Consider the following 21,287-nt stretch of genomic DNA (forward strand, 5'->3'; position numbering starts at 1 on the left):
AATAAGTGGTGATTTCCCCATGATATTAAATATTCCAAAACCTTAACAAATAATTGCACATCATCTTAATGAAAGATTAAACCTTTTGTTTAACCAATCTGCTATTGGATATTTAGATGGCTTCCAGTTTTTAAGTACTATAAATAATGTTGTGAAAATATAATTAAACATAATTCCTTGCATACATCTGGATATTCCATAGGATAAAACTTTAAATTTCAGAGATAAAAGGTGAGTCCATTTTCATGCTTTTGATACACATTGCCAATTATCTTCTTCATGATTGTAGCAAATTATCCTGTCAGCAACAGTAATATGACAGAGTGCTATCTTTTCTACAGTTTTGCTAATACTTTAGCAAAGTGAAATGATGGTATTCATTATTGTTTTTAACCTGTGTTTGTTTGACTTCTAGTGGGTTTTTTCTTGTTTTGTTTTTGAGACAGCATCTCACTCTGTCACCAACGCTAAAGAACAGTGGCATGATCATGGCTCACTGCAGCTCAACCTGCTGGGCTCAAGTGATTTTACTGCCTCAGACCCCCAAGTAGCTGGGACTATATGTGTACACCACCACACCAGCTAATTTTTTTGATTTTTTTTTTTTAAGAGATGGGGTCTTAGTATGTTGTGTAGGCTGGTCTAGAACTCCTGGCCTCAAGCAATTCTCCCACTTAGGTCTCTCAAAGTGCTGGGATTACAGGCGTGAGCCAACACACCTGGCCTGCATTTATTTTTACCTTGTTTCTTAGCCATTTGTAGTTCTTTTACAAATTTCCTGCTTGAATCCTGTGTCCTTTTTCAGCTGGGAGCTTTAATTTTTCTTAAAAACAAGTGGTATTTCTTATAAAGAGAACTTCATATATCATAGGTATGAATAGTTTTCTGATGTGTATGTTTTAAACATTTTCCTAATTCTTTTTTTCTTTTTAATTTTGTTTCTGCACCATTTAGTGTACAGAAGTTTAAAATATATATTTTCTGATTTACCAACCTGTCCAAGTCCCCAAACACCATGTTTGGGAATGTCAGTCCATAATTACATTTTCATTTTGAAGAAAAATATTCTTTTAGAAGAGTAAAGAATGATCTAGAGGGATAAGATTAGCAGGAGGGGAAGGGGTGTAATAACATGGAAAAGTGTGCACAATTTAGCAGATCAAGGCAGTAGTCTAGGCAATCTGTTTCCAACAAATGACCCTAAGGCCTCAGAGGGCCTTAAGAGCACATCAAAAACTGAGAGAGAGGTCATATGGGTGGGACTCTGGGCTCTATGTCCTCACTTCCACTGGAGGATGTGTGCTGCTTTTCTGTTTTATATATTGGGGTTTGAGTAAGATTTGTTTAAACTAAGAAGGATAGTACTTTCATTGTTTAACAGTTGAGTATAACTCATCTAGGGAAAGGTAATAAGGGTATGAAACAAAGATCAGACGGAAAGCTTTAGCTTTGACTGTTGGGGATTAGTTAAGGGAGGTTAAGGAGGAGATGTCAAAGATGACCCCAGATTTTGGCTTAGGTAACTGGGAGAAGATGGCATTATTCAAAATAGTGACTACTATAGGAAGTGCAAATTTGGCTGGTGCTGAAGGGCATGTAGTGGTTAGTGATTCTGTAAAATTTTCACTCCAAGTTAGAGGATTAAAAAAAATACAAGTGAATTGTCTTGCATCATAAGAATCCAGATTGAGACATATTTCTTATTGCTTCCTCATGTCAGTTGCATCTAACAGGTTATTTAAATCAAACTTTTAGGGAATCAGCATTCGCTCAACCCCAGATTTTGAGGCCTAAGAGAAGTTATTAAAAAATAAAGGGTTCTACCCCGTCTCTACTAAAAATACAAAAAAAAAACTAGCCGGGCGTGGTGGCGGATGCCTGTAGTCTCAGCTACTTGGGAGGCTGAGGCGGGAGAATGGCGTGAACCCGGGAGGCGGAGCTTGCAGTGAGCCGAGATCACGCCACTGCACTCCAGCCTGGGAGACACAGCGAGACTCCGTCTCAAAAAAAATAAATAAATAAATAAAGGGTTCTGCATCTAGCAATATGGTGTTCTAAATAATCTGAAAAGGTCCTCTACTGAGAGCCAAATCTAGTCCACCACATGTTTTTATAAATAGTTTCACCGAAACACTGCTATGCCCCTCCATTTGCATATTATCTGCACCTGCTACTTGCGTCAGGGACTGTGTGGCCCTCAAAGCCTAAAATATTCACTCTCTGGCCCTTTTCATAAAAAGTTTGCCAACCCCTGCTCTAAAGGATCTTATTTTCATCTCAGGCTCCTGACTTCTGACAGATAGAGTTGGGCTAAAAATGAGGTCAGAATCCAAAATTACAAAGACCACGTGGAAATAAGCTGCCACATAATGAGAGCCATCAGAAACAAAAGATGGAAGAATTGAGCTCTCAAGGATTTTGGATCCTGACCATTATAAAATACAGAATATAGAATAAGATGTTTTAAATCTTTACATGAATTAAAAGAATGGAAAGTATGAACAAGTTATAAGAAATTAGAAAACATGACCAGTGAGGTCAGAGTCGAGCATTTGCATTTTGGAATTGCAGTAAGGGAGTATAGACTTATACAATACTTAATTCATTGGTTATTCAGAAGACTCAAGTTGTATTACTTTTTCCAAATGAATAGAGGTTTTTAGTAGGGGCACTTTCTCATTTTATGCTGTGTCAGTTATTTGGTGTCAGTTATTTGGTACTTTGTAATTTGCTGAACCTTCTTTTCTAGCTTGAGTACTTTTACGGTAATTGTTTCATGTATACTTGAAGACACTGTATACTACTATGCCTTAGACATAAATTTCTAGATATTTAGATATTAGCTAAACCTTGTTAAAATAAGTTATTAAAAGCTTTAAAATCCTTACTTTTTGAGAGAGATATTAAAAATCTTTAACCATGATGGTATATTTTTCAGTAATTATGTCAATTTTTGCTTCTTAAGCAATATTAAATTCTACACGTCTGGGATTTTTTGGTAGATAGTTCCTTTTATCATTATGAAATATTTTCCTTTGTCTCTACTAAAATCTTTTCCCTTCATTTCTGTAGTACATAATTAACAATGCAACATTTGATTAGTATTTTACCTGGAATAGCCTTTTAATGCCATTTTAAGAATTTTTGTGTGTGTTTTTATTATTTCATGTGTGTCTCTACTAAATAGCTTATATTTGGATGTTTTAAAACTCAATCTAGACTTTAATTTCAGTTGTAATTATTGGTATATTTGAACCTATCTTTACTGTCTTATTTTGTATTTTCTATTTACTGTGCATTTAACTTCATTATTACCCTTTTTCTGTTGGACTGATCACATTTCTTTAGTATGCTTTGAATTTCCTTTGACCACATTTCTTCAGTATGCTTTCAATTTCCTTCAAACTGCATCCCCTTCCAAACCTGTATTTTTGTTGTCTAGAACTTTTGTTCCAAATTGGTTTTAAGTGTTAAAAAATTTGTATTATTTTATGGTCAATGATTAATTTGGATTTGCCAACACGTTTACCAATTTCTTTGGTCACCATCATTTCCTCTTTTTTCTTTTTCTTTTCTTCCTTTTTATTTTTTTTCCCAGGCTGGAGCACAGTGGCACGATGTTGGCTCACTGCAACCTCTGCCTCCCGCACTCAACCAATTCTCCTGCCTCAGCCTCCCGAGTAGTTGGATTACAGGCGCACACTACCATGTCTCGTTATTTTTGTATTTTTAGTAGAGACAGGGTTTCACCATGTTGGCCAGGCTGGTCTCGAGCTCCTGACCTCAAGTGATCCTCCTGCCTTGGCCTCCCAAAGTGCTGGGATTACAGGCGTGGGCCACCACGCCTTGCCTGTTTCTTATATCCCTGTCCTTCCTCCTGGGTTCGTTTTTCTTCTTGCTAAAGTATATCCTGTAATGGTTCCCTATCTTTTCAGTACACTTGTTCTTTGTATTGCTTAAAATGATTCTTATTGTGTTATCGCTCTTGAATGCTGATTCTTGGTTCATAGTTATTTTCTTTTAGCATTTTAATGATATTGCTCCATTTTCTCCTGACAGTTGTCCTGATGCAACGTCTGAGTCAATCTGGTTGTCATTCTTTCTTGTAGCTTTTAAGAATTTTTCTTATTTCTTGATGTTCTGCATGACTGTTCTTAGGAGTCATGACTTTCTGGAAAATTCTTATCTGTTATTTTCTAGAATATTGTTCTTTGCCATTTCCTTTATCCTAAAAATTCAGCACTCCTATTCAATGCATGTTTGAGCGTCTGAATCTATTCTCTATTTCTCTACTTTTAAATGGTTTCATTCTTGGCCTGGCGAGGTGGCTCATGCCTGTAATACCAGCACTTTGGGAGGCCAAGGTGGGCAGACTATGAGGTCAGGAGTCTGAGACCAGTCTGACAAACATGGTGAAGCCCCGTGTCTACTAAAAATACAAAAATTAGCTGAGTGTGGTGGTATGCACCTGTAATCCCAGCTACTCCAGAGGCTGAGGCAGGAGAATCGCTTGAACTTGGGAGGCAGAGTTTGCAGTGAGCTGAGATCGCGCCATTGTACTTCAGCCTGGGTGACAGAGCGAGACTCTGTCTCAAAAATTAAAATAAAATAAATAGAGTTAAAAAATAAATATTTTCATTCTTCGAGCTGCTTTTTAGGTGATAATATCAGTCCTATTTTCTAATGAATACTAGTATTAATATTAATACTCACCCCTAATTCATGTCCCTCCACCACAATGACCACAGGCACCTTCCAACTGAAGGACTGCACTGGTTTGTTTGCTTGGAATGTCTTTTCCATCAGATATCTACACCGTTGTTCCCTTACTTCCTTCAGGTATTTACTCATATGTCACTTCCTTGGTAAGAACTTCCCTGGCCATTCTCTTTACAGTTTAACACTTCATTCCTCCAGCATTGCAAGGCATTTATCATCATGGAACATACTATAGAGTTCACTTATTTATCTTGTCACTGGGCTCTCTATCTCCATCAGAATGTTAATTCCATGAGGGCAGGGACTTTTCTATGTGTGTATTTTGTTCTTCATTGCTTCTCCTGTGCTTAGAACAGTGTACATGCTAAGCACTCAATACATTTCTGTGGAATGAATAAATTTCATCACCATTTCACACAATTGGTAACTGAGATTTTGTAAGATTACACAGCTGGTCTGATGTCAGTCATCTTGTAAGCAAGAAAGCTGGGATTCAAACCCACCTTTATCTGACACAAATTCAGATTCTGTGGTACATATTCTTAACCTCTACACATACAGCTGTTCTGAACTAAACCACTGAGATATTTTTCTTCATCTTATACTTGGCCTCTATAATTATTATTGCTCTTGAGGTCAGACTGTATTAAACATTAATTAATGTTGCATTGTTTTTACAGCTTATCATCTCCAAGTTGTCTGAAACATGACAGTGACATGAAGCCCCAAACATCTCCAGCTTGTCAGGATCATGATAAGGCAGGACAGGTACAGTGTTTCCAAACAAATAAGCCCCATCAAAATCTTATACTGATTTTTGTTTCTGAAAGAGAGTTCTGGGAATCTCTTGCTTAATTATATGAGTATGGCTGAAGTACTTAAGTACTCAGGCTCAAAACTGAACTGTGATAAATCTATCTACTAGTCAAGATGCACTGGTAAACAAAAAAAAAATTGAGAAATCCCTTTCTAAGTTTCAGCTGCTTCTGATGAAGTGCGAGTTCAGAAGATCCTTTAGAGTATTTCTGGGGTCCACTCTGCAAATCTCATTTTGCTGTCATTAATATATCCATTAATAACAGGTTTCTTGATATACCTAGCCTTTGGAGAGCTTGTGAAGGGAATGTGAAAGCAAAAAGGTAAAATGTAAAAATTTATTTGTCCTGAAATTTGGGATTGTAGGAAATGTGCTATGTATGTTTGCAACGAGCACAACGAAATTCCCCGTTGTACTACGGTGAGGAAAGGAGGAGAGAGATAGAAGATGAGAGACTCATACAGCAGTATCAGATGTTGAAAGATCAGGAGGCTCTCTTCAGACACCAGGTAGTCCGACACCTCGATCAGTCTTTAATATGGGGCAGTAGAACATGATTATATAATGTAATTTATTATTATTTTTTATTGGCACAGGGTCTCACTCTGTCACCCAGGTTGAAATGCAGTGGCACAACCTCCGCTCACTGCAGCCTCGACCTACTTGGGCTCAGGTGATCCTTCTACCTCAGCCTCCAGATTAGCTGGGACTACAGGCACATGTCACTACACCTGGCTAATTTATGTATTTTTTGTAGAGATGGAGTTTCACCATGTTGCCCAGGGTGGTCTCCAACTCCTGGGTTCAAGCATTCCTCCTGCCTCTGCCTCCCAAAGTGCTGGGATTACAGGCATGACCCACTGAGCCCAGCCTATAATGTAATTTAAAAATGTTCCATCATATGTCTGTACTGTGACATATCTAATCATGTATTTACTGTTAGACTAAAACTTGTGTTGACGTTTTCACTAATAATAAACAACAATCAGATGAATATCCATGTAGTCGAATGTTTGCACATATCACTGATTTTCTTTAACCTAAGATCTGAATTTTAAAGGTGAAATTATTGGATTTATGTTTCTTTATTTCTGATAAAATACAACTCTGGTGAAGGCTTTTACCCTTCATATTCATGTCTTATTTCAAGCAAAGACAGAAAGGTACTTTTACACTTGCTGTATCCAGATTTATGTGGTTTCTAATAATTGACCCTACTGACTGCCCTTTCCTGCATTTGTGATGAGTTCTTCCATTCCTTAGATCCCTCTAGTGGTACCTAAAGGCCAAGAATAGGAAATAAAATACCTTTCCCAATCTACTTTTATAAATCTATAGAGATATCAGAAAGTACCATTGCCTCCAAAAGGCAGGTTTCTACGATGGCTGGATTATTTTAATGTAATAGAATTAAAATTTTTCAAGGCTCCACTTCAATATGTAATTAAAAATTTAATTTAAAACTTTTTTTATATACAATAGCTGAAAAGTCTGGCTACTAGAGAACAGAATCAGAAAAATGCTGCCTATAATCTTGGAGTTGCTGAAGCTATAAGAAGCCACAAGAATGAGAAACCAGAATTTTATGTAAGTCTTTTTAAAATTTCTATTGCTAACACCTGGCCCATTGTGAGTCTTTGGATCCACTCCCTGTGTTGCAGGTTGTGCCTTTTTTTTTTTTTTTTTTTGAGACGGAGTCTTGCTTCATCACCCAGGCTGGAGTGCAATGGTGCGGTCTCGGCTCACTGCAACCTCTGCCTCCCAGGTTCAAGCCATTCTCCTGACTCAGCCTCCCGAGTACCTGGGATTATAGGTGCCTGCCACCATGCCCTGCTAACTTTTGTATTTTTAGTAGCGACAGGGTTTCACCATGTTGGCCAGGCTGGTCTTGAACCCCTGGTCTCATGATCTGCCTGTCTTGGCTTCCCAAAGTGCTGGGATTACAAGTGTGAGCCACTGCGCCCGGCCAGTTGTGCCATTTTTTTTAAGCAGCGGAGTTGAAAAGTGGGTGGTGCAGTTTGAAGCTTTCTTCTAGGGCAGGCCTTGTCCGGTGTCTATAGCCACACCACTCACATTCACTGTACTGTTCCCACTAGTCACTGCAGTTCTTGTTAATTATGGTAATTCTCAACCAGGATGTGGGATGGGTGGAGAGGAGGGAGCAATATACTACTAAAGTCCAGCCCAAGGACCCAAGAGAACCAGCACTATCAGCATCGCCTGGGAGCTTGCTGGAAATGCTGAATCTAGGGCCCCACCCCAGACTCCCTGAATGGGCATCTATGGTGTAATAAGATCCCCAGGTGATTTGTATTTGCATTAATGTTTGGGAAACCCAGATTCAGATGGTGGTGAGCCAACTGCTTCACTGCTTGATTTAATGTTTTCAATCATCATGTGCCTACCTTTATTTCTGCCTGAATCTTTCTCTTTATATACCACCATCTAGGCAGTCGACACTCTGGACGTAAATCTAATAAAATATAATTCATTTATTCATCATCAAACATTTATTGAATTCCTCCATGCCGGCCACTGTGCTGGTGTCTAGGAATTCAAGGTTCCCTCTTCTGAAGAGGTCTCTAGTGGGAGAGACAGACACTTAAAGAGACAACTGTGTGGTATAACCAATGCGATGATAAATCTCTGAAAAAGGGCACTATATGAGCAAAAGAAGAGATTCATTAACTTAGACCAGAGATTTGGGAAGACTTTCTGGTATACAAGAGTTAGGTAGAGAAACCAAGGGAGGAAGAGCATTCCAGGCAGGGAAGCAGGGAAGGAAGGAGAGAGAGAGCATGGGGCTTCTGAAATTTAGGCATGATCGTTCTCTCTTCTTACATATAAGCTCCAGATTATATTTATCACTGCTGTGTATCTCTTCTTTGATTTATCTATACACATCTTAAATTTAAAAAGACCCAAACAGAACTTTTGATTCCCTCCTTAACTTGTTCCTTTCTGTCTTCTCATGTAAGTGGTATCACACACCAGCCATTTTGCACAAACGTGTTATCTAGTCACGATCTCAGTATTCCTTTCTCTGTTCCTGACATCTGATCATTTGCAAGTCCAGTTGCCTTTACCTCCAAAATGTATCCAATATCTATCCAAATGTCTTCGTCTTTAATGTTGCCACACTGAAAGTGCTGCTAAGCCACACTGTTATGCTCAACTTCTGCAATACTTCCCTTAGATTCACTGCTTGCATTCTTGCTCTCCTATAATTTATTCTCCACACAGCAGCCAAAGTGATACTATAATATTGTTAACCAAAACATACTATTCTCCCATTGAAAACCTCCACTGGCCTCCCATTGAGTTAAAATGAAATTTAGACTCCTCACCTTCAACTGTCAAATTCTACACACTTTGACTCCTGCCTTCCTCTTGGTCACTATGCCTTCTCCTTTCCCTTGGTCACTATGCCTCAGCCACAGAGACTTTTTTCCTGCTCACTGAACATGCGTAGCTTGTTTCCATCTAGTATCTTTGCACTTAATGTTCCTTCTGTATGGAACACAGGTCTCCCTGATATTTACAGTGAGGGTGATTCATCTTCTCCATGGAAAAGCCTTCCCTTAATAACCAACCAGTTTAGCTCTTTTCCCACCCAGCCACTTGCTATCATAAGGGCTTCCTAGCACTTAGCACTATCTTAAATGACCCGATGTACCGTTTCTTGTTCCTTGTCTGTCTCCTGCACCAGCATGCAGGCTTGATGAGTGTGAGGATCTCTGTTGTTGCTCACTGTTGGATCACCAGGGTCTGGAATGGCCAGGCCCACAGTAGGTATTCAGTTTGCCCTCTTTCCACCTCCTCTCTGTCCTTGCATGATTTTGCACGCACTCAGAATTCCTTCTTCCTTCCATCTGGATGTTGTAAATGCTAACTCACAACCTACTCCATGGAGTCCTTTTTCCTCTGTCTCAGCAATGGGATTCCAGTTGAAATTGACCCAATTGTCCCACAGACAGGTTTTTTTGTTTATTTTTGTTTTTATTTTAAATAAACATAGAAATTGACCCTTTTGGTCTTAAAGCTTGAAACTTAACATTTGTTTTATCTGAGTTTCTTCCTCAGGAAAAAACCACTAGGCCTTCCAAAAAGTATCAAAGAATTGAAACTCATCAGATTATTGCATTCAGACAATGAGCCAGGCCCCTCCACTGACCATGATTGCTTCCTTATCCCTCCCGAATTCTGGTTTTCCCATACATAGTTTCAATTCTTCCCTGCTATATAAACCCCTACTTTTAGTTGGTCAAGGAGATGGATTTGAGACTGATCTCTCATCTCCTTGGCTACAGCACCCAATTAAAGCCTTCTTCCTGGGCAATAATCATTGTCTCAGTGATTGGCTTCCTGAGCGGTAAGGACCTAGACCAAACCCCTGGTGTTTTCGTAACATAGTCAGCTCAGCTCAGCTTTATCCTTGAACACACTCATATGATTCTGTGGGTTACCTCAACACTAGCTGGTCAGTGTGTTGAGGGCTGGGCAAATATTATAAATTAAGAAATATTTTCTGTTTGACTTTAGTCTTCTGAATTATTAACTTTGTTTTTTGGTATTCTAGCATAAACGAATTGCTTCTCTTTCATTCTAGAAATCCTTCCTATTTGACAAACGGCCACTCAGTCCTGTGTTTAATGCTCTTAAGCAAGAGGAATATTCCCGGAGTCTCCTGAAACAAATGGATAACAGACAGGAAAACGAAATAAAGCAAAGACAATACAGAGAGTTGATGGATCGCCTGGAACAAGTGCAACTCACAGAGGAGTAAGTCCAGCTACACACGCTCTGAAAGATGGATTTGGAATTTTCATGTGGTTACTTTCCATGTAGGATTGAATCAGCATTGGTAGTTTCATTAGCACGCTGTAACCAACTGAGCAGACTAACCCAGTTAGCAGCCAGTACTGAAATGGGAAAAGTTCTCTTGTCCCCCTCGCAGGGCACGCAATGGGGGTGTGGCTTGCTTCTTCAGTGCCCTGCTGCTCAAACCTCTAGGAGAGCATACAGACGGGCAGGCTGTGGGGCTCTGGCCACACAGCGGCATCTAGGGGTGAATGTTTACAGCTCCTGAAGCCCCAGCGGGCATGTGTTACAGACAGCTCTTTTAGTTTAGCCGTCTGTAGGGGGCTTATGTTAGGGCAATTAGACCCCTGCCTTATCGCAAGGAGAGGGCTTTCTGTATCCAAGGGTTCTTGCCTTGGTATACCAGAAGAATCGGATCACACGTGGGCTTGGAGAATGAGTGCAAGGTTTTACTGAGTGGAAGTAGCTTTCAACAGATGGATGAGCCAGAAAGGAGATGGTTTTCCCCTGGGGTCGGGCTGCTGTGCAGCCCGGGTTCCCCTCCAACCACCTCAGCCAAACTCCACGTTATTCTGCAGGTTGACGGCCTGCTGGCGTGCCAGTGCCTGTTGGTGTGCTCTGGACATCCTCTCAACGTCCAGCCCCTTGTGTGTTCCTCTGCTGATGTGTTTCTCTTGACGTCCAGCCGCTTGTGTGCCTGCCTGCTAGGGTCTCAGGGGTTTTTAGAGGCACAGGATGGGGGTGTGGCAGACCAGGGTGGTCTTGAGAAATGCAACATTTAGGCAGGAAAACAAAAATGCCTGTCCTTATCTAGGTCCATGGGCACAGGTGGAACCCTAGCCAGGGACCATGTCCTAGGGTGGAGTCCTAGCCAGGAACCATGCCCTTCCCCCACTTCCATATCATTTAAAGGGACCACGCTCTTCCCTTCCCAGCACTTCCCTTCTGTATCAGTACCATAATTTTTTATTACAAAAATGAAAAAGCTGTCATAGTTATAATTATAGTAGTGATAGTCAATCTGTAATTACTATAATACAGAGCATAATCTTGTATTGTTTTTGCAATCGCCAATACCAGTAGATGAAGAAAGGGACTTGTCTTGAGCAGCTGTTCCTAGCTATTAGATGTTCAAATGACCTCATGGCAAAGCTGAGGTTTTATTATAATTATGTAGGGGTGTCCCATGGAACCTGAGGGCAGGAATGTACAGGGAACATAGGAAGGACTGGAACCAGTGACTAAAAAGCCACGTAAAGCGGCTTTCCCTCTGCTTACATACACAGCCCCTTAGTTAACATTGTCTGTGTTCCAGCTCAAACTTGGAGAGTGGTACTCTCAATTCCACATTTTCAGGAAAGAGCATCTGATTGGTCCAGATTGGGCTATCTGAGGCCTGGGATAGGGTCAGGGACATGGAGTTTATATATGCCTAAGGGGGCCCACATTTTTGCTGCTGAGATTGGGAGAACAACTATGGAGGCTGTTATAGTGTGAACAGAAACTCCTAAAACAAATAAGAAGCAAGCTTCCGTGATGAAAAAATGTATTTCTATAAAATGTATATGTTCCATTATACTCACTTGAAAGATCGTATATGGGTTCTTTAGAAGTTACATATAATAGAACCATAATTTTTAATAGGATAGGTAACTTAAGAGATTTCAAAATAGAATCAGTTTATAGAATGAATAGTCACTTCCTGCTTTCTTATCTAGATTTTTAAAATAACTGGTGGGTGTAGGAAGAGGTGGAGTGGTGGTGATGTGTCTGCTGTATTAGTAGTAAGCCATTTGGACAATATGGTCAGTCACCTGTCTATACCTGTCCTGTCCTGTGTTCAACACACTGTTCACTAGCCTATGGAGTTTTTGTTTTGTTTTGTTTTGTTTTGTTTTGTTTTTGCTGGAGTCTCGCTCTGTTGCCCAGGCTGGAGTGCAGTGGTGTGATTTTGGCTTACTGCAACCTCCACCTCCCAGGTTCATGCAATTCTCCTGCCTTAGCCTCCTGAGTAGCTGGGATTACAGGCACCCACCACCAACCCCGGCTAATTTTTGTATTTTTAGTAGAGACAGGGTTTCACCATGTTGGCCAGGTTGGTCTCGGACTCCTGACCTCAAGTGATCTGCCCACTGCAGCCTCCCAAAGTGCTGGGATTACACACATGAGCCACTGTGCCCGGTCGCCTATGGATTTGAGTTACTCTTTTCTTTCTTAAAATGAAAGCTACCAGAATAAAACATCCATTTTTATTTACCAGACTCTTATTCCTATTTAATATTTATTAAACCTGTTTTGATGATGTTAATCCGTATTACTAAAGACTGCAAAACTGTGGTCCATCTTCTCCTGTTCTTAACTGCCAGACTTGCTGTGCAAAGAGCGAAATTTTTAAAAGATAAGATGGAAGAAACACAGTGTTACAAGAGAGCTTTGGATGCACAGGTAAGGGGACAAATATTACTGTTTTTAAAATTATGCAATGCTTCAATAACATCCTAAAATATGTATAAGTTGTTATATTTTTATGTGTTGTGCATTTGGTAGTTTTTGTGCCCCACATTCCTTCCTGTAAGACACTGGTATTTTACCACGTTACAGGGTTGTGCATAAAGTTTATTCCCTGATAGAATGCTTATGTGCATTATGTGTATCTCTGCATTATGTGTATCTTTGTTTAAGATAAAGAACAAACCCTCTCGGCTGCCGCCCTTTGAGCCAGACTCCTCTGAGCCCATCTTTGGTAAGAATGAAGGTGAACTGATGGTGGAAAAGCAAAAGCGAGAACAAAATTACATGAAACACCAGCTGGAGGCAGCTGCTAACCACAAGAGGAAAGCCATCCTGCATCAACTAGTGGACCAGAGGCGGGATTTGCAAATGCTTCAGAGGACACAAAGAGAGTAAGGAGACCCCTGATCTTTCTCCCTCCACCTTTCCTCACTTATTCCGCCTGCTTTCTCTCTCTTTCTCCACCCTGTCCCTGCCCCTCATCTTTCTCATACAATAGTAGAGAAGTAAGAATAGGAAGAATAATAGCTAACACATTGAGGAGTTATTTGTGTGAGACATTGTTTTAAACTTATTACATGCTTCATCTTGTTTTATCCTAATTCCTTATCTGAACAAAAAGTTACTAAGTAAAATTTTAAAAACCTCTCTTGACACTTTAGTGTTTTCCAAAGTGGTTGTACTACTTTACATTCCCAACCAATAGTGTATGAGAATTCCAGTCCTCCCCATCATTCCCAGCACTTGGGGTAATCAGTCTTTATTTTATTTTATTTTATTGATTGAGACAGGGTTTTGCTCTGTCACCCAGACTGGAGTGCAGTGGCATGATCATGGCTCACTGCAGCCTCAACATCCTGGACTCAAGCAGTTCTCCCACCTCAGCCTCTGGAGTATCTGGAACTACAGGCGAGTGCCACCATGCCCAGCTAATTTTTAACCTTTTTGGGGAGACAGGGTCTCACTATGTTGCCCAGGCTGGTCTTGAACTTCTGAGTTCAAGCAATCCTCCTGCCTCAGCTTCCCAAAGTGTTGGGATTATAGGTGTGAGCCACAGCACCCAGCCCGATCAGTCTTTTTAATTTTAGCTGTTCTAACAGGTGTATAGTGGTGTCTCATGCTTTAATTTGCATTTCTTTAATGACTAGTGATGTTGAACATCATTTCATATGCCTATTTGCCATCCGTGTATCTTCTTTGGTTAAGGGTATAAAGTATCAATCCAAATCTTTTGCTTATTTTATAAACTCTTTTCTCATTGTTGAGTTTTGAAAGTTCTTCATATATTTTGTGTACAAGTCCTTTATCTGATATATTTGTAAAGCCTAAACATGCCTGAAAGGAAGATGTCTTTCCCACTGATTTTTTTAAAAAAATGTAATCCCTTAGGTAAGCATTCAGCTCCTCTTTAGCTTCTGTTTTATAACAGCAGAACCACCATCACTTGTCCCATAGTGGGAAGCAAAGTGTGCTTTCCATAGCCAGATATGGGACCTCTGTATTTGTTGCTAAGACTATTGCTACTTCCTGCTTCTGTTAGCTTCTCTAGTTATTTCCTAAGCTTGGAATCAGGAGGGTTAAACTCTGTCACTTTTAAGTTGTATGACTTGGGCCATATCACATGTAAGGTCTCTGAGCCTTATTGTCCTCATATGAGAAAGAAGAATAATCACATCTGCCCCTCCTATCCTTACTGGGAGAATTAGATGAGATTATGTATGTGAGAGCATTTGCGGAAACTGTACAAATCCCTATTTCTGTATTGGTCAGATCTTGTTTTCTGTTTACATATTCTTTACTGGTTATTGCAGATTCTCTCACTTCCCTTATCTTTTCCAACTCCCTTCCCTGGTCCCTCTCTGGTTCATCTCAACATGTGATCTTAGATTCTCTTGTGACAAATAGGCGGCCACTTTCCTTCAAAGGGGATAATTTAGTCAGAGTGATCCAGACAGGACTCTAAGCTATTTATACTTGTTTTTTTTCTTTTTGCTCTTATTTTCAAAAATAACAATTCATTCTCATTAAAAGAAATCAACTGAAGGCTAGCTGGGCACGATGGCTCACGCCTGTAATCCTACCACTTTGGGAGACCAAGGCAGGCAGATCACTTGAGCCCAGGAGTTTGAGAACAGCCTAGGCAACATGGTGAAACTCCGTCATTACTAAAAATACAAAAATTAGCTGGGCGTGATGGTGCGTGCCTGTAATCCCAGCTATTCGGGTGGCTGAGGCACAAGAATGCTTGAACCTGGGAGGCAGAGGTTGCAGTGAGCTGAGATTGCGCCACGGCACTTCAGCCTGGGCGAGAGAGATTGCCTCAAAAAAAAAAAAAAAAAAAAAAAAAAAAAAAAAAGGCTAATAATCTCCCCTACTAAGTAGCCAATATATATGTGCATATTGCTTAAATAGGAAATGTTTAAAAATTTTTTTGTAAAAAAAAATTAAAAAATAGGATACATATTAACCTTATTTTTTACAAAAAAAATTTAAACAATTTTTCCTGTTTAAGCAATATGCACACATATTTTTCCTTCCACTTTTGTAAATGAAATAGTCTATGAGATCTTATCTATTACTCTGCAAACTAATCTTTCTTTAACCTAACAATATCATATACAAGTCAGTACATATATATAAGAATCATCTTCTTTAATAGCAGCATATTATCTATAATACAGATGTATAACAATTTAACTTTTGCATTATTGATGAACATTCACTTTGTTTCCAGATATTTTGCTATTACAACAATTCTGAATTAAACATTTTTAATATAGTGGTTCTTGTTTCTATCAGATAAATTCCCAAAAGTGGGGCTGCTGGGTCAAGTGTATGGTACATTTAATTTTCCTTTTTTTTTTTTTTTTGAGACAGAGGCTCAATCTGTTGCCCAGGCTGGAGTACAGTGGTGCAATCTTGGCTCACTGAAACCTCTGCCTCCTAGGTTCGGGTAATTCTCATGCCTCAGTCTCACAGTAGCTGGGACTAGAGGCACACGCCACCACTCCTGGCTAATATATGATACATTTGAAATATTACCAGAAACTGACAGTTAAATTGCTAAGAAGGCATAGCAACTTGTTTCTCAGCAGTGTTGTGAGAATGCCAGTTGTCCCCCACATAATCTCTGCCTCATTTTCTTACTTTCTAGGCATTTAAAATGCTTTTAACCTATCGTTTAAAAAATAACATAATAATGGCCAACAAGCAAATGAAAAATGATTAACAACATGATTTATTATGAAAGTGCAAACCAAAATCACAGTGAGATACCATGTCACATCCATCAGGATAGCTACTATGAAAAAAAAATAACAAGCGTTGGTGAGAAGTAGAAACCTTTGTGTACTGTTGGTATGAACATAAAATGGTACAGTTGCTATGGAAAACAGTATGGTGGTTCCTCAAAAAATTAAAAATAGAACTACTACGTCATCCAGTAATTCCCCTTCTGGCTATGTATTCAAAAAAATTGAAAGCTGATCTCAAAAGTTATCTGTACAGCCATGTTCATAGCAGTACTTTTTATAACAGCCAAGAAGTAGAAGCATTCCAAGTGTCCATTGACAGATGAATGGATAAACAAAATGTAGTGTGTGTATATATACACACTGTACAATGGAATTGTTATTCACTCTTAAAAAGGAAGAAAGTTCTAACACATGCTACACTGTGGATGAACCTCAAGGTCATTACGTTAAGTGAAATAAACCAGTCACAATAAGACAAAAAACTGTATGACTCCACTTATATGAGTTATCCAGAGAAGTAAAAATCACAGAAACAGAAAGCAGAATGGTGGTTGCCAAGCACTAGAGGAGGCAGAAATGGGGAGCTGTTTAATGGTATAGTTTCGGTTTTGTAATATGGAAGCGTTCTGGAGATTGGTTGCATCACATGAATGTACTTAACACTAAGTAACTGTACACTTGAAAATGGTTAAGATAGTAAATTTTGTTATGCATTTTTTTTAAAACCACAATAAAAAATCTACGAAAAGAAAAATAACTTATGAAAAAAGTAATAGGTACTCTTCAGTCACTGAGCTCCAACTATGTGATAGGCACTGGCACTTCCTGTGTATCATTTGGTCTTTATAATAACCACACAATAGCTGCTCAATCAATGCTTGTTAGATGAAAAGGTGTGCCGTTTTAGGAAAAAGTGAGACAGTAGAGAGGACATTAACTGATTTTTATTGGAGGATGCTGACACCCAGTGGCTGCTGCTACCTGTAACACAAAGCCCTTCAGAGCAGGCTACATCAACAGTTACATTTTGTGAAGCTCCTTCTAGATTTCAATGAGAACTGACAGTAAACGTTTCAGTTTGGCAAGAAATAGACACATAATCTGAACCAGGCTTAAGGTGATTCACAACAGTAGTGATGGAGTGTTTGGAGACCAGTGATAGAAACACAACACTGGGAATATCTCCCTATGAAGAGAGAGATTATACTGCAGTCACTTCTTCGATGACATGGCCTTCACCAAACATTCCTGTTGTTTTTTTTTTCTTGCCTTCTTCACAATGTTAATGTTTTCTCTATTTGCTTTTCCATTGCTTAGTCACTTGTGTTTATTTTCTCTTTTTGTAGACTTTCATTTGTATACCTATCTATTTTCCCTTGTAAAATGTCTGCAGTGACTGGTAGGCTGAGTACTGGCAGCTTAGAGGCTGGACTAAAAGGAAAGAAACAGAGTATAGGAAATCCATTTGGGATGATTCTTCAGATAAGCTACATTAGCCTCAAAGGAAATTAATAGTTTTACAGGCTGAAGTTGTTAATTGAAAAAAGGTTTCAATCCTATTAAATCAAACCAGGATTGAAGATGAAAGACCTCTGACCCATAAATTATTTGAGAGCTAGGAATTTCAGTATGCTTTTACAGTGTTCACACTTTTTAGTATATTTCAGAGTAGTGAACAAAACCAGAAGGTTTTTCTGTTTAACATAAAAGGAATGGGGCTCCCAAAGTTGGTGCATGCTCTTACCAAGTATTATGGAGTCAGGCTGTTCTTTTCTCTCCAGGCATGTGGCAGACAGAACCGCTGAGCTGGAGCGAGTAAATAGAATCAACCAATGCTTACAGGAGGACTGGGAAAGGAGTGCTGTGATGAAGAAGCAGCGAGACCTGGAGGAGAAGGCTTTTGAACGGTAATGCCTGATTGGAACCCCAAAATTCTCCCGCTTCTTGTGGGACGGCAATGGGTTTCAAGTGGAACTCCACTTGATTAGTAGTGGCTGCCTAGAGAACTCTGTGAAGAAAGCAAGTCTGTATTCCATGGGAAATACTGCCATGATTGATTAGAAATGTCTGTTATAGACATGGGATTGAAGAATGCTGCGTTGTATGCTAGGTATTTACTAACCCTGCTCTAATATTTGCCTCTGCTTAGGGTGGCTTTATTTGCTTTTTGTGGAGAGTGAAGATTCTCTTTGGAAATAACTATTTGGAAGTAGGGGGAATGAGTTTCCAATCTGAACATTTTCAAGGCTTAGGGAATGGTTATTTAAGAGCAGGGCCAGGGGTCGTAAGATTGGCAATTGGAAAAGTAAGATGCCTATTATGGAGCCAACCAAGAGCATCTTTCTGAAATTATTATATGCCTGACCTCTCCTCAGCTTAACTATTCACATCACTGCTGTTGTATTACACCTTGAAAACAAAATTAAAATACGAATGTAAGGTATGATTTTATAGCATGTTAAAAATGTGATGAAACAGATCAAGTCTATACAACCAAATTATTAAAAGCCAAATATACCAAAATAATAGTTTAAATTGCCAATTATCAATTAATTTTTAATCATGGATAAAATCTGTAGAATGGATCTTGATCTGTAACTCTCCTTTTCCTTTTAGGTTTTCTTGTAAAGCATTTCTCACCTATCTTTCTAATGAGTAGAACCCATATTTTGTGACAATGAAAGTATGAGTGATGATGTGGAAAATAGGATCCAAAGGAGAAGTGGAGTCATTTGGCTTAGAAAAAAGGAGAGGAAAGGGCAGTTGGGGATTTCAAGCTATTTTCTCAATGATCTGGGAAGGCAGGTAAAAGTCAGTGAGATTAATGCTAGGAAGATTTCAGTTGTGTTTGGGAAGAGTGCTTGGCCAACATGGTGATAAAGGATTGAGGAGACCCAGAAAATAATGTTGAGTGGCAGGCTAACAAATCTACTCCAGGTATATCGTGAAGCAGACTTGTCTGAGGACCTAGGCCAAGTGTGGACAGATACTTGAGCAGGCAGCAGTAGGAAGAAGGAATTGGTTGGTATAAAAAGAAAATAAAGCAAAAGTAAAACCAAAGTCCATATGCATGCAGTTAGCACATGATACTCTGTTCCAGCCAGTTAGGTCTTCCCCTGCTCACTTCCAAGGTAGTTTATTCTTTTTTCTTTTAAGACTGCCCTTGATAATCCTTCTTAAACAGAATTCTGGCTGGATGCCATGACTCATGCCTGTAATCCCAGCACTTTGGAAGGCTGAGGCGGATGGACTGCTAGAGTTCAGAAGTTTGAGACTAGCCTGAGCAAATATGGTGAAACCCTGTCTCTACCAAAAATACAAAAATTAGCTTGGTGTGGTAGTACACACCTGGCATTCCAGCTACTCAGGAGGCTGAGGTGGGTGGATCGCTGGAGCCCAGGAAGTCGAGGCTGCAGTGAGCTGTGATCGACCCACTGCATTCCAGCCTGGTGACAGAGGGAGACCCAGTATCAAAAAAAATAAATAAATAAAAATAAAAAAGAAAAGAAAAGAAAAGGAAAATCCACCTATGGAGAAATTTTGATGGGGTGGAAGAGCACATGAGGGACTCTTTCATAATGAAGAAAAACTATCAAAGGGGAAAATCAGTTACTACTGCCTGTTTATCTCTGCTTTTAGTTGCTTTCGTCTTCCTCTTTGTCTCCACTCCCTCTCCTGCCCTTAATTCTCCAGAGGCTTCTGGCCTCCTGGGATATTTCATTTTAAGTCCACTTAACTCTCTGCTGTTGTTAGCTGATAACCAGCAACTTAATGGTTGATCTTCCTCTCAAACACTGTCTCCTGGGAGCTCAGCAGGTAGAGGTATAATCCACATGGCAAAACAGTCAATACAGAGGCTTTGGAGCCACTGTCGGCTGGCTGTGTGACCTTCAGCAAGTTCTCTGTGGGCTTGGGTGGCTGAGGCTGGGAAGGGTAGAGTCAGACTGCTGTGAAGGCACAAGTTGGGGCTTTTTATTAAGTGGAGAATGACAAGCCAGCAGAGGTTTGGAAGCAGGGGATGTCAGGAGGGGGCGAACTGCCACATGGCAAGCAGGGAACACAAGGTGTTACTTTTGTGTACCTCCTGCCATACCAGCTTCCAAGTTGGGCCTCTAGAGGCTCCAGAAACCTGCTAATCTGCATTTGCTCTCCTCTCCTCAGGGCTTCAGACAAGCTGTTTCTCCTAGACCAGTGTGAGAAGTATCGGCGCTGCAAGCAGTGCCAGAGGCGCACCTCCAATGTGGGCGAGAGCAACCTGTGGCCCCTGAACAAGTTCCTGCCAGGCTCCCGGTTGCTTGTGTAAAACTCAAAGTTTGGATCTGTGTTTCCTGGGGAAAGTTTTTATCTTTTACATGTCTGGGGGTGATTGTGAAACTGCATATTTTTACCTCAGAGAAAAAAATCATTGTTTAGGTTTGGTGCTTTCATTAGATTGCTTGTTAAGCCCTTATTGAATTCACTCCTGCCTTTCTCCCACCCCCACTTATTTCCTATACTCGTCTCTGATGGCAGTGAAGGTGTCTAAATGGTCCTGAGGGCTACAACCTGCACAGGGGCTGGGAAGGGGACCCAGATTCATTATGGCTGCTGGGGTACTGCTGACCCAGCCCTGCTGCTGCTTCGTGAATTTGTGTACAAAACTTTTTTCGTCTGTAATGAATAGTGGCAATAATAAATATTTTCTAAGTGCCCGACTGTGCACGACAATTCATAATGGTACATTTTACCCCTCTCCCCTCCCCCAACCCTAGACTTTTCCAGAGGGGTATATGTGTGAACATCACAGAGATGGGTTTGACTATTTACCTAGGAGGCCAGAAAAATGCTCCCTGAGTTTTCTCATTGATGACATACCTGGGACTTTAGTGGGGCCTCCCAAGATATCATTCCCTTGTCCAGCTATTTCCATGCCCTTGGAATAACTGTGCACTGTGAGGTGAGTCTCCCACTACTTCACTTCATTCTTGAGCTGTAGGTGCTGTTCAAGAGGACTCATCTCCCTGTCAGAAGACTGACTTTCAGTTAAGGTATGGCTGTTCTCAACTAAAAACTTTCTTCATTTATCTGCATACTTTCTTCTCTCCCTGCCCTGTCCGACTAATTGAGGTAAGATAGAGTGAAGTCTAGATTTCTGAAATACAAAAGCTAAGAAGGAAGTCTCTTAG

The 21,287-nt window shown here is 40.0% G+C and overlaps 1 protein-coding gene across 2 annotated transcripts in view; it reads left to right on the forward strand.

The window, feature by feature from the left end:
- Window positions 1–20,813, forward strand: part of CCDC81 (coiled-coil domain containing 81) — a 48,578-nt gene extending 27,765 nt beyond the window's left edge. For both annotated transcript variants that reach the window (XM_050755842.1, XM_050755843.1), the window contains 8 exons: window positions 5,400–5,487; window positions 5,902–6,045; window positions 7,019–7,123; window positions 10,146–10,318; window positions 12,724–12,802; window positions 13,040–13,260; window positions 17,904–18,029; window positions 20,284–20,813. In XM_050755842.1, coding sequence (XP_050611799.1) covers window positions 5,400–5,487; window positions 5,902–6,045; window positions 7,019–7,123; window positions 10,146–10,318; window positions 12,724–12,802; window positions 13,040–13,260; window positions 17,904–18,029; window positions 20,284–20,425 — 1,078 coding nt within the window. In that variant the 3' untranslated portion in view covers window positions 20,426–20,813. The remainder of the gene's footprint in view (window positions 1–5,399; window positions 5,488–5,901; window positions 6,046–7,018; window positions 7,124–10,145; window positions 10,319–12,723; window positions 12,803–13,039; window positions 13,261–17,903; window positions 18,030–20,283) is intronic.
- Window positions 20,814–21,287: the final 474 nt, after the last annotated feature.

Source organism: Macaca thibetana, chromosome 14 (assembly GCF_024542745.1).
Source record: "Macaca thibetana thibetana isolate TM-01 chromosome 14, ASM2454274v1, whole genome shotgun sequence".
NCBI classification, from domain to species: Eukaryota; Metazoa; Chordata; class Mammalia; order Primates; family Cercopithecidae; genus Macaca; species Macaca thibetana.